The sequence below is a fragment of the Podarcis gaigeae genome (genome assembly GCF_964106915.1).
Source record: "Podarcis gaigeae genome assembly, chromosome: 1".
Classification (NCBI taxonomy): domain Eukaryota; kingdom Metazoa; phylum Chordata; class Lepidosauria; order Squamata; family Lacertidae; genus Podarcis; species Podarcis gaigeae.
This window is the reverse complement of record NC_139678.1, coordinates 124262359-124275381: the sequence shown is the minus strand read 5'-3', so window position 1 is coordinate 124275381 and position 13023 is coordinate 124262359. Positions and strand designations below refer to the sequence as shown.

At 46.1% G+C, this 13023-nt stretch overlaps 1 protein-coding gene across 3 annotated transcripts in view; it reads right to left on the bottom strand.

Annotated features, from left to right (window-relative positions):
* CCDC150 (coiled-coil domain containing 150) overlaps positions 1 to 12243 on the bottom strand; it is a 51508-nt gene extending 39265 nt beyond the window's left edge. For 2 of the 3 annotated variants that reach the window (XM_083706053.1, XM_083706052.1), the window contains exons 1-5: positions 8849 to 9047; positions 6628 to 6848; positions 5280 to 5458; positions 3309 to 3377; positions 2262 to 2378 (exon numbers count right to left, since the gene is read on the bottom strand). In XM_083706053.1, the coding sequence (XP_083562179.1) occupies positions 2262 to 2378; positions 3309 to 3377; positions 5280 to 5458; positions 6628 to 6848; positions 8849 to 9015 (753 nt within the window). In that variant the 5' untranslated portion in view covers positions 9016 to 9047. Of the gene's footprint in view, positions 1 to 2261; positions 2379 to 3308; positions 3378 to 5279; positions 5459 to 6627; positions 6849 to 8848; positions 9048 to 12112 lie in introns of those variants that run through there. The other variant, XM_083706054.1, reaches the window with a different exon arrangement.
* Between the last annotated feature and the right edge of the window lie 780 nt (positions 12244 to 13023).

Sequence of the window (13023 nt, the reverse complement as noted above, 5' to 3'; positions counted from 1 at the left end):
TTCCTTAGAATCTCCTGGACTTCCCCCCTCCCCTTTGTGGGTCCTATTCTTAGCCAACCCCTCCTGCATCTTTTACGATAATCCAAATCTTTTACATCTCCGTTTTGTCCAAAATTCACCATTAAACTACAAGTGTTATTCCAATCCTGTTAACAATTTTAATTGTTTACAATGGTCTTTAAGATAAGTTATAAATTTCTCCCACTCTTTATTAAAATTTTGGTCTTCCGGATTTCTTATTCTTCCGGCTGTTTTTGCCATTTCGGCAACCAAAAAGTTGTTTTTAATACAGTGGTACCTCGGGTTAAGTACTTAATTCGTTCCGGAGGTCTGTTCTTAACCTGAAACTGTTCTTAACCTGAAGCACCACTTTAGCTAATGGGGCCTCCTGCTGCCGCCGCGCCGCCGGAACATGATTTCTGTTCTCATCCTGAAGCAAAGTTCTTAACCTGAAGCACTATTTCTGGATTAGCGGAGTCTGTAACCTGAAGCGTATGTAACCTGAAGCCTATGTAACCTGAGGTACCACTGTATTGCTTTTAATGCTGTAACCTGCCCTGGGACCTTATCGTGAAGGGCAGGTAATAATAATTGCACACCCTTAATCTCCCCTTCCACACACCCCCTTAAGGCTCAGGGAGAGAACACTGGAAATCTTGGGTTGTGATTCAGTGGCGGAGGCCATCTTTTGCATGCAAAAGATCCCAGATTCAACCCCAAGCAACTTCTAAAAGGGCTGGAAAAGTACCTTGTATGAATCTGCAAAGAGTGCCTACCAGTATAGACTACGGATACTACTATTACTACTAATTTATTACCTATACCCCAGCCATCTTGGTTAGAGGGAAGCAGGCCGAGGGCCTTCTCGGTAGTGGCACCCGCCCTACGGAATGCCCTCCCACCAGATGTCAAAGAGAAAAACAACTACCAAACTTTTAGAAGACATCTGAAGGCAGCCCTGTTTAGGGAAGCTTTTGACGTGTAACGGACGACTGTATTTTAATATTTTGTTGGAAGCTGCCCAGAGTGGCTGGGGAAACTCAGCCAGATGGGCAAGATATAAATAAATTATTATTATGTATTATTATTATGTATTATTATTATTATTATTATTAATTATTATTATTATTTCATTTACTGGTATGCAATAATGTGTATATATTCTTGCCTGCACAGCAGGGGACGGTCATGCAGTAGTTCTGGAGAAAAGTTGTAGACCTTCCTTTTTAAAATGTGTATTATTATTATTATACTGAAGAATTGCTATACAGTGGTACCTCAGGTTACATACGCTTCAGGTTACAGACTCCGCTAACTCAGAAATAGTGCTTCAGGTTAAGAACTTTGCTTCAGGATAAGAACAGAAATTGTGCTCCGGCGGCGCACCGGCAGCGGGAGGCCCCATTAGCTAAAGTGGTGCTTCAGGTTAAGAACAGTTTCAGGTTAAGTACGGACCTCCGGAATGAATTAAGTACTTAACCTGAGGTACCACTGTATTATTATTATTATTATTCATTAAATTTTTACACCTCCCCATTCCTGCAGGTCACAGGGCGATTCACTACATAGAATCACAACATTAAAAACGCAAAATAAGTAATAAAAAACAAGAAGAATCCAATAACGCCCCCCCCCCCAGCACATTTTAAAAGGGCATTTGATGTCAATCAGCCAAAGGTCTGGTTAAAGAGGACCCTTTTTTTGCCTTGCACCTAAATGAAGGCCCCAGCCAAGCCATAGGAGGAGGAGGAGAATGAGAATTTTGATATTTAAATGTGCTGCGGAAGGGGAGATTGTTGGTTTGCTTCTGTTCTTCCTATATATTATGTAATTTTTATATTGTAATTATATGTTGCGAACCACCCTGAGATCTATAGGTATAGGGCGGTATGCTGACTTAATCGATTAATTGATAATATGAATAATATGCTGTTGAAACAATAGTACAATGGTACCTCGGGTTACATACGCTTCAGGTTACATACGCTTCAGGTTACAGACTCCGCTAACCCAGAAATAGTGCTTCAGGTTAAAGACATTTGCTTCAGGATGAGAACAGAAATTGTGCTCCGGCGGCGCGGCAGCAGCAGGAGGCCCCATTAGCTAAAGTGGTGCTTCAGGTTAAGAACAGTTTCAGGTTAAGAACGGACCTCCGGAACGAATTAAGTACTTAACCCGGGGTAGCACTGTAGTCCATCAATAGCCTGCAAAACTGTATTGTTCTGGTGGAATCCTAAAACGAGAACAGACGCTTCACCCACCTGCTTCCTTTCGTTTTCCACCGTCGCTTCCATTTCATGCATCCGATAAAGAAGGACTGCTTGGGATTCTTCCAAGGACTGCCGCATGCTAGACTCTTTGGACAGCTTCTCCGTCAGCTGCAAGCGACAAAGAAGGCGTTTGGAAAACCAGTTCCATTTCAAACCAGGGCAACAAGAGTGTGAGACTCTAAGCTTCTCTTTCTAGGAGAAGCAACTTGCTTGGCATTGGAAGGGAGCACCGGAAACGCGAGCCTGAGGGCCACACTGCGTGCAATTGTCTCTACAGTGGTACCCTGGAAGTCAAACAGAGTCCATTTGACTACCGAAAACGTTTGGAAACCAAGGCGCAGCTTCTGATTGCCCGCAGGAGCTTCCTGCAGCCAATCAGAAGCTGCGGAAGTCGCGCAGGACGTTCGGGTTCCAAAGAACGTTTGCAAACCGGAACGCTCCGGGTTTGCGGCATTCGGGAGCCAAAACGTTCGAGTTGCAACGCGTTCGGGATCCAAGGTACGGCTCTATTTGCCTATTGCAACGTGGACGACAGCAGAACAGTCCTAACAAATACAGTGGTACCTCAGGTTACATACGCTTCAGGTTACATATGCTTCAGGTTACAGACTCCGCTAACCCAGAAATATTACCTCAGGTTAAGAACTTTGCTTCAGGATGAGAACAGAAATCGTGCTCCGGCGGCGCAGTGACAGCAGGGGGCCCCATTAGCTAAAGTGGTGCTTCAGGTTAAGAACAGTTTCAGGTTAAGAACAGACCTCCAGAACGAATTAAGTACGTAACCAGAGGTACCACTGTATTCTACACCTGTCCATAGCTTGAAACAGTTTCATCTCAAATATTCAAAACACGTGCTGGCCTTCGAAATGGAAGCAACCTCTCCAGGCAGAGAGGCACCTCATGGAGAATGTTCTGAGCATTGCCAAAAGATTTATTTCCTTGTTTCAATTGCCATGCCATCTTGATTTTTTAGGGAGCTCATCTTCTTCACTCCCCGCCCCCCCCCCCGCGGTAACCCAAATACCCTTCTGTCCTTACCTCTTGCAGTTTACGATTCATCTTATTTTTCGCTGCCCTCAGCTCATCTGCAGCAACAGTTACATCTCTCTGCAAAAACCAACAGCAGGACATGGGTGGGCTGGATGTGCAAATGTTTTTGGTTGTTTTCAAAGCTGGGCTCTTTGTAACGCATCCCGATTGCTCTTCAACTGATCTGCATTTCCAACACACTTTTCTGACACTTGATGTGGCGGTAAACAACTTTCGCAGCGCTCTGAGTCTGGTGTCTTAAGCCACATCATCAGACAGCTTAGAAATGGGGAAGACAGTTATCAGACTACACTTCCCTCTACCCTCAAGTTTATAATATATATATATATAAGTCTGAGTATAGTAAAGGTAAAGGGACCCCTGACCATTAGGTCCAGTCATGGCCGACTCTGGGGTTGCGGCGCTCATCTCGCTTTATTGGCCGAAGGAGCCGGCATACAGCTTCCAGGTCATGTGGCCAGCATGACTAAGCCGCTTCTGGCGAACCAGAGCAGCACACAGAAACGCCGTTTACCTTCCCGCCAGAGAGTTACCTATTTATCTACCTGCACTTTGATGTGCCTTCGAACTGCTAGGCTGGCAGGAGCAGGGACCGAGCAACGGGAGCTCACCCCGTCACGGGGATTCGAACCACTGGCCTTTTGATCGGCAAGTCCTAGGCTCTGTGGTTAAGCACCACAAGTGTCCCTATGTTTAACATTAAGGGCAATTTCCTCACCCCCCCCCCCGTATTTGGAACTAGAATGAAGTCTAGCTCCCCGGAAAATAAAATAGGATTAATAATTGGGACTGGTGTTGTGTGATAAGAGGAGCTAACCCAGAATGCTGTTTAAGAGAGGAAGCCTCCCTTCCTAGTAACAGCTAGCACGTTTGCAAAGCTAAGCAGGGTCTGGTATGGTCGCAATACTGGATGGGGGACCACATGTTGAGATTCCTGTATTGCAGGGGGTTAGACTAGATGATTCTCGGGCTCTCTTCCAACTGCAGAATGTCCGCCCCCCATCCTTTCCATATAAGCAACCAAACCGATAAGACCGTGAGTTCTGCAATCTATCCTTCGGTCCAGCTGCCGCTGTATGATTTCTAGCCCATTTTGAGAGATACAGCAAAATAATAGCACCTCTCAATCGTTCCCATTTTTGGTCTAAGACGCACGTCTAAACCTTAAAGCATATTAACATGTAGCAATCCTTTCGAAGTCCGCAGCATAACAACAGTGATCTACAAAACGGCAGATCTGTTAACAGCTGGGTGGATAAAAATCAATTATTATTTTTTTAAATAATAATACTAAAAAAAAATCAGATTTTTAAAAATTTAAATTGGATTTTAAAGGATTTGTTTTAAGTTTTTCATGTGCGCTAAAACTCAGTCTGGTTTTTTTTAAAAAAAAACGTTTAACCACATCAGTTAGCAAACATGGATACCTATGATATGATGTGGTTTTTTTAGTTAAATAGTTTGTTTAAATTGTTATTAAGGAAATGATTATTTTTCTCCTTCCAATAAAGTACAGCAGGAAAATTGTCCAAATATAAACAGTTAACTTATTAAACCTCACAATAATTTCATAATTATCTGTCTATGTATTTCTAATAGCATAACCAAATCAGTACTTTTTGATATGACTGTAAAAACTACTCTGAAAATTTATTATTCCAAAAATGAAACCTTCATCTGGTTGTAAATATTAAGATTATACCAGCAAGAATAAGCCTTTCAGTAAAAAAAGAGAGATTTAAATCAAGTCTTACTGACTAGTTTCAAATCAAATCTACCCTGGTTAACAGACTAGACCAGGTTTCCTCAACCTCGGCCCTCCAGATGTTTTTGGCCTACAACTCCCATGATCCCTAGCTAGCAGGACCAGTGGTCAGGGATGATGGGAACTGTAGTCCCAAAACATCTGGAGGCCCAAGGTTGAGGAAGCCTGGACTAGATCACCACAAGTTTCAGTACCTTTGTGGCAGTTGCAATCTCCAGAGCGGCGCTCAGCTTTTGAACTTGACCTCTGGCTTTTTCCTCCTCTTCCCGGGACTCCCTCAGCTGCTGGCATAGCACCCTTCCCTCCATCTGAAGCACCTTCAGTTCTCCGATGTGCTCCTCCTGTATCGCGTTCAGGCGCTGCTCTAAATTGGCTGCAAGACAGCAAGGCAGAAACAGAGGTGCATTGCAATGAGCCCGGCTTCTCAGGCTTCCGAGAGCAGACACCATGTTTAAGGTTTCTTTGCCCGATTTGAAATGTGAAGTAGGCTTCGATGCCGCACCCAAAAATGGTTCAGAGTAAAAGTGGGAGACTGGTGGCCAGCCGTTTGGAGCCAGCCAGTGGGAGTGGCCACCAAGACCATCTAACACCGGTCCTGAAAGACCTACATTGGCTCCCAGTACGTTTCCGAGCACAATTCAAAGTGTTGATGCTGACCTTTAAAGCCCTAAACTGCCTCAGCCCAGTATACCTGAAGGAATCAGCCTTCCTTATGGTCCAGCTCTCACTTCCATACATCACTACTGGGAAACCATAGCTTTAACTATACAGATACTATATGGATTCATGGGTAGGCAAACTTAAGGCCTGGGGGCCGGATCCAGCCCAATCGCCTTCTCAGTTCAGTCCATGGACGGTCCGGGAATCAAAGTGTTTTTACATAAGTACAATGTACCCTTTCATTTAATTCTCTGGGTTATTTGTGGGGCATAGGAATTCATTCATTAATTTTTTTCAGAATAAAGTCTGGCCCCCACAAGATCTGAGGGATAGTGGACTGGCCCCCTGCTGAAACAGTTTGCTGACCCCTGCGTTAGATAAAGAAGGCTGATTGCCAAAGAATTGATGCTTTTGAATTATGGTGCTGGAGGAGACTCTTGAGAGTCCCATGGAAGATCAAACCTATCTTCCATGAGAGTCCCAAGAAGATCTTGGGACTCTTCCATGAGAGTCCCAAGAAGATCAAACCTATCCATTCTGAAGGAAATCAGCCCTGAGTGCTCACCGGAAGGACAGATTCTGAAGCTGAGGCTCCAATACTTTGGCCACCTCATGAGAAGAGAAGACTCCCTGGAAAAGACCCTGATGTTGGGAAAGATGGAGGGCACAAGGAGAAGGGGACGACAGAGGACAAGATGGTTGGATGGTGTTCTCAAAGCTACCAGCATGAGTTTGACCAAACTGCGGGAGGCAGTGGAAGACAGGAGTGCCTGGCGTGCTCTGATCCATGGGGTCACGAAGAGTCGGACACGACTAAACAACAACCCATGAATCTAACATCATTGCATGCACCAGCCTTTGGTTCCCACCCTCTGAAGTTACCTGCATGCTTTGGGTTCAGCTCTTTTTCCGTCTGCAGCCGGAACATACTCAACCTCATGGTTTGCACAACGCTTTCGAGCCGGCACATCCGATTCACGAGAGTTTCGCAGGTCTGCCACAGCGTGTCCTTTGCTCCGCCAAATGCCGTTCTGGCACGGACGGGGCTGATGGTCTGGTGGCCTTCAGAGTTCTCCGTGGGTTTCGAAGGGAAGAGTTCCATGCTGGAAGAAACAAGATGCCCATTCAGTGCTGCGATTCCACATGTGCATATAATATGCTTGGTATTATGCGCACATTATCTGCCTGCATGGCTGCAACCTGGAACACAGCTAAGAGGCAAAACCCATTTCTCGCTGCAAATTGCGTAGGACAGGGGTCCCTGAATTCACCTCCTTCCCTTTTTGCCATACAAGTGAACTGTGGAAAACCCCACAGTTGGGGACTACAGTTACTCATCACCCCTAAAACGTGGGTGTAGCCCCCATCAAGTAAAACAATAGAAACACTTACCTAACTGACCAATCAGGTCGGTTCTCCCCGCCAAAACAAAAGTTCTGTCCCTCCCCAACAAAAATCCTGGCTACACCCATGCCCTGAAAAAAGATAATCTACCCTCACCAACAGGGAACCCATGGAAGATGTACATACACAGAGAGGTCCCTCATTTGGATACAAGGCTCAACTTCGGTTTAGCATCACAGGCCAAAGTGTCACAGGCTCAACTGCTTCCTTGCCATCACCTCCTGCTTCCAGCACAGCCACAAAGAGGAGATCAGAGACTTTCTCCTCTGTTTTTAATTACAGCAGTTTATTATTATATCCAAACATGGTAAAACTGTGGTTAGTCTCAGCTATGGTTTCTTGAAACAAGCCAACTCTTACAGGTTATGGCAGGAGTCACCACGTCCAGGTACGTGTGGATTCCAACTCCCATCAGCACCAGGCAGCATGGCCAATGGCCAGGGATGATGGGAGTTGTAGTCCAGCAACATCAGTAGGGCACCACCACTGCACTAGGGCAGTTTCCCAAACTTGTGTCTCCAGCCGTTTTTGGACTACAATTGCCATCATCCCTGACCCATGGTCCTACTAGCTAGAGATGATGGGAGTTGTAGTCCAAAAGCAGCTGGAGCCTCAAGTTTGGGAAACCCTGCATTAGTGTTTCTCAAACTTGGATCCCCAACTGTTGTTCGACTACAACTCCCATCATCCCTAGCTGGCAAGACCACTGGTGGGCACACTTACCAGTGATCAATTAAGCAAAGGCATTTGATTAGCAGCCCCTGTCTGCTACTTAGCCTCTTAATGCCTATGGAAGTAGTAAGGATGTATTTACTTCTTCACACATGACATCCATCTTGGCTTTATTTCTGTTAAATAAATAATGACACAGTATAATATGTCATGTGTTGTTGTTTTTGTTCATCTGAGGTTCCATTTACCTAATTTTAAGACCTGCTAAGTAGCAAATAGGGATGCGGGTGGCGCTGTGGGTTAAACCACAGAGCCTAGGACTTGCCGATCAGAAGGTCGGTGGTTCAAATCCCCGCGACGGGGTGAGCTCCCGTCGCTCGGTCCCTGCTCCTGCCCACCTAGCAGTTCGAAAGCACGTCAAAAGTGCAAGTAGGTACTGCTCTGGCGGGAAGGTAAACGGCGTTTCTGTGCGCTGCTCTGGTTCGCCAGAAGCGGCTTAGTCATGCTGGCCACATGACCTGGAAGCTGTACGCCGGCTCCCTTGGCCAATAAAGTGAGATGAGCACCGCAACCCCAGAGTCGGCCACGACTGGACCTAATGGTCGGGGGCCCCTTTACCTTTAAGTAACAAATGATTGAGATTATGTCCCGATATGTAAACCCACAGAATTCAAATAATTCACTTTCTTTTTCCCCATGACTGTAAATAAAAATGTCTGATCTTTATGTCAGTACCTCATTCACCTCAGTGCCCTTCATCTGCAACGAAACTTAACTACATCAACTCAAAACAATACGGTATCGTTTCAGAAGACTGATTAAAATCAGAATACATTAACTTCTTAATAACTTGGATGCTGGTAGCAAAGGTCAGTCAGACGTTCAGAGAGAGAAGATCACACAAATAAAGGAAAAATGCAGAATGAAGGTTGCGGTCCTGTGTTTACATCCCTGGAAATTACCGTGGAACTTACTTCCATGTAAACATTCATACATTTGTGCTTCAAAGCATTTATTCTGACTATACCTTTGTCCATCAATGCCCAGCGTATGCAGTTCCTTCAAAAGCGCATTTGTCTGCTCTTCAACTACTTTCATCCTCTGGTTCAGCACCACAAAGGTTTCAGGAGCTGTTGAATGGACACTCACTGGGAAGATTATTGGCCTTGCCATCACGGTCTCAGCATTCAACATTTAACTGCAAACAAAGTCAGAGATACCTCTTGATCATCCAATGAAGAGAGAAGCAGAACTACAAAAGAGAGAGAGAGAGAGAGAGAGAGAGAGAGAGAGAGAGAGAACCGAGTCAATGAGATTAAAAGGTAAAGGGACCCCTGACCATTAGGCCCAGTCGCGGCCGACTCTGGGGTTGCGGCGCTCATCTCACTTTACTGGCCGAGGTACAGCTTCCGGGTCATGTGGCCAGCATGACTAAGCCGCTTCTGGCGAACCAGAGCAGCGCACGGAAACGCCATTTACCTTCCCGCCGGAGCGGTACCTATTTATCTACTTGCACTTTGACGTGCTTTCGAACTGCTAGGTGGGCAGGAGCAGGGACCGAGCAACAGGAGCTCACCCCATCGCGGGGATTCGAACTGTCGACCTTCTGATCAGCAAGTCCTAGGCTCTGTAGTTTAACCCACAGTGCCACCCGCATCCCGTCAATGAGATTACTCCATTCCTAATAGGGCCCAGAGGATTATCTATGCCATGGCTTACCCTTAAGACTCCTGGTAATTTTGAATCTGGTGAAGATGCTAAAAATTCTCTTTTTAAAATCCCAGTCTCCACTTTCACAAAATGAATGGTCTCTCCAAACTAGAACTGATTGGCAGTAGACGGAGCATAATGAACCAAAGAAAGGACTTCCGATAACATGCAATTAATTTAAACCAGTGGCTGTGATTTGGAACACCTGCTGCAGAAGCAGCGCACCTCCCATTTATCGGAGGAATGGGACAGGCTTCTGGCAGACTTTTCATCTGCTGACAGCTCCCCGCCCCCTTCAATCCCAGATGTTTCCACTGAAAAGGACTAGTTAAGCAGGTGGCAATGCCTCTAAGTGAGTGAGTGAGTGAGTGACACTTCAAGTCAAAGCAGACAATACAGCTGAAACATCCTAGGTGTTCAAATGCAGCTTCACATATTCCTTACCCTAGTGGTCCCGGGCCCTAAGGAAGTTAGATTGGCTTCAACCAGAGCCAGGGCCTTTTCAACTCTGGCTCCGGCCTGGTGGAACGCTCTGCCTCATGAGACCAGGGCCCTGCAGGATCTGATTTCTTTCCGCAGGGCCTGTAAGACAGAATTGTTCGGCCTGGCCTTTGGCTTGGAGCCAATTTGATTCCCTCCCTCCCTCTCTTTTTTTCTTTCTTTTCCTTCTCCTCCTGCGATGAGGCTACATTTTCATATTTTAATGTTCCATTATTTTAATGTTGTATTTTATTTTTGTTTTTAAGTTGTAATCATTCATCTTGTTTTTATTATTGCTTGTAAGCCGCTCTGAGCTCGGCCTTGGCTGGGGAGGGCGGGGTATAAATAAAAAAATATTATTAATTATTATTATTATTACGAAACAGACCCCAGGGAGAAACAACTGAGTGGAAGTCAGGTGCTATCACCTTCATGCCTTTGCTTTTAGGGTTCCAGGGCCACTGGTTGGCCCCTGTTTGCAGGCAGAAGCGATATCGGGAAGAAACATCACGGACAGAATAATTGCCAAACACAGGAAGAATAAGGTTATAGATTGTGTGCCGCACTTGTAGTTTCATAAATCATTTAATGCGTCAATAAGAATGGAAGTTGTTAGTATTGCAGTTGTTGTATAAGGGATTGATATCTTGACTTTAGTGTAATTGAAACTAATAAGATTTCGGAATGCAGAAATGAAGAAAACAATCAAACCATCCATTCTAGCACGTGGGGGGGGGGCCTGAACTATATAATTTGATATCCAAATGATTGGTATTAGTAATTGTATTATAATTTGGCATTGTTATAATGAGGCTATTATTGGACTGTAATTGAAAACTAATAAGAATTACCGGTATCATTTTCAATCCACCCCAGTGATATCATTTCCCCCTGTGTTCTTCCTTCTCCTTCCAACCATTCCCTGCAGCCAAGACTCCAACCCACCGACACCTCTCTGTTCCTAGTGACCCTCTCTATTCTTTTGGTGTACAGTATATAATTTAGTTTTGAAAAAAGACTATTAATATAAACTTGAAAACATGGGTGTAGCCAGGATTTGGGGAGGGGGGCAGAACTGAGCTATCTGCAACAAGATTGGTCAGTTAGTTATTTTTATTTATTTACTGGATTGGGGAGGGGGAGCAGCTGCCCCCACCCCAGCTACGCCCATGCTTAAAGGTAAAGGTAAAGGTACCCCTGCCCGTACGGGCCAGTCTTGACAGACTCTGGGGTTGTGCGCCCATCTCACTCAAGAGGCCAGGGGCCAGCGCTGTCCGGAGACACTTCCGGGTCACGTGGCCAGCGTGACATCGCGGCTCTGGCAGAGCCGCACACGGAAACGCCGTTTACCTTCCCGCTGGTAAGCGGTCCCTATTTATCTACTTGCACCCGGAGGTGCTTTCAAACTGCTAGGTTGGCAGGCGCTGGGACCGAGCAGCGGATTCGAACCGCCGATCGAGACCTTTCGATCGGCAAGTCCTAGGCGCTGAGGCTTTAACCCACAGCGCCACCTGCGTCCATGCTTACAAAACCCCTATTGCCAAGATGCAGAAACAACAAAACCGTCACTTAAGAAGTGAAAGCGGTCACCGTTTTCAAATCCCCAAGACTCGCAGCAAAAGGCCAATACAAATGATAACAAAACAGATAACCTCACCTATCTCTAATCCCCACCCCTTAATTAAATTGCCATTATTATTATTATTATTATTATTAGCAACCCCTAAGCAGCGCACCCAGTGTGCTGGTGCCTGGCTATTTTGTGCTCTAGGGGAGGTTAACTTATTTGCACTCACCTCAACCTGGAGGGGGGGGGGGGAGAGAATAAAAAAAAATGCTAACTTCCATTTCCAAAAAAACCCAGAAGCGATAGGATTCTTGGAAATCTAAAAGCAAAAAAATCACCAGTTGGTTTTTTAAAAACATAGAGCAAAAGCTAATCTGTATAGAAACGGTGCCCCTCAACGGTCAATAAACGAGGTCTGCGTCCCAGATGGCCTAATTGATGGATTATTGATTAATGATCGCACCGGCTCCGAGATGTGCAGCTGGTCCTCCTTTTCCTCGCCCTGCACACTCCGGATCCACTTCACTTTCTTACCTCTTTCTCTAGAGGCGGCGGGATGCGCCCCGGCTCTCTCTCCCCGGCTACCTCCGGAGCGCAGCGGCCACGGACCCCTCCTCCTCTCCGCCCCGCGCCGCTGCGCGCGGAATATGTTTCCATGGAGCTCCTCCCCGGCTTCAAACCGACATGCTTTGCCCAAAAGGGGCGGCCACTTTCGCTGCATTATGGGACTTGTAGTCCCCCCCTTCCCCAACGTAGCAGGATCTTAAAAGGGAAATGATTGCGCGCGGGGAAGCTGCACGCAGGATCAAGTTCAATGCAAACCAAAACACCGCCTTGGTGCAGAGAAGCTCACCGGGATGGGTCGTTTCTGGGTGCGCGCGTTTTTGTTTTTTGTCGCTGCAGCTCTTGCTGGATTTCAGAAAGTGTTGTTTCCTGTCTGTCTGTTTCTCTGCCTGGAACTCAAGAGCTGATGGTCGCCCACGGTAAATATGTGGTGGGCTCATGTTGTTGTTCTTTAGTCGTTTAGTCGTGTCTGACTCTTCGTGACCCCATGGACCAGAGCACACCAGGCACTCCTGTCTTCCTCTGCCTCCTGCAGTTTGGTCAAACTCATGTTTGTAGCTTCGAGAACACTGTACAACCATCTCGTCCTCTGTCGTCCCCTTCTCCTTGTGCCCTCCATCTTTCCCAACATCAGGGTCTTTTCCAGGGAGTCTTCTCTTCTCATGAGGCGGCCAAAGTATTGGAGCCTCAGCTTCAGGATCTGTCCTTCCAGTGAGCACTCAGGGCTATACCCCTCCAACATTTCTCCGATGTTGGGATGTCCTAAGGAAAAGCGGGACATTCTGGGATCAGATCAGAAACTGGGACGGCTTCTATAAATCCGGGACTGTCCCTAGAAAAAAGGGACACTTGGATGGTCTGTGATAAGAGCTTCTTCCAGT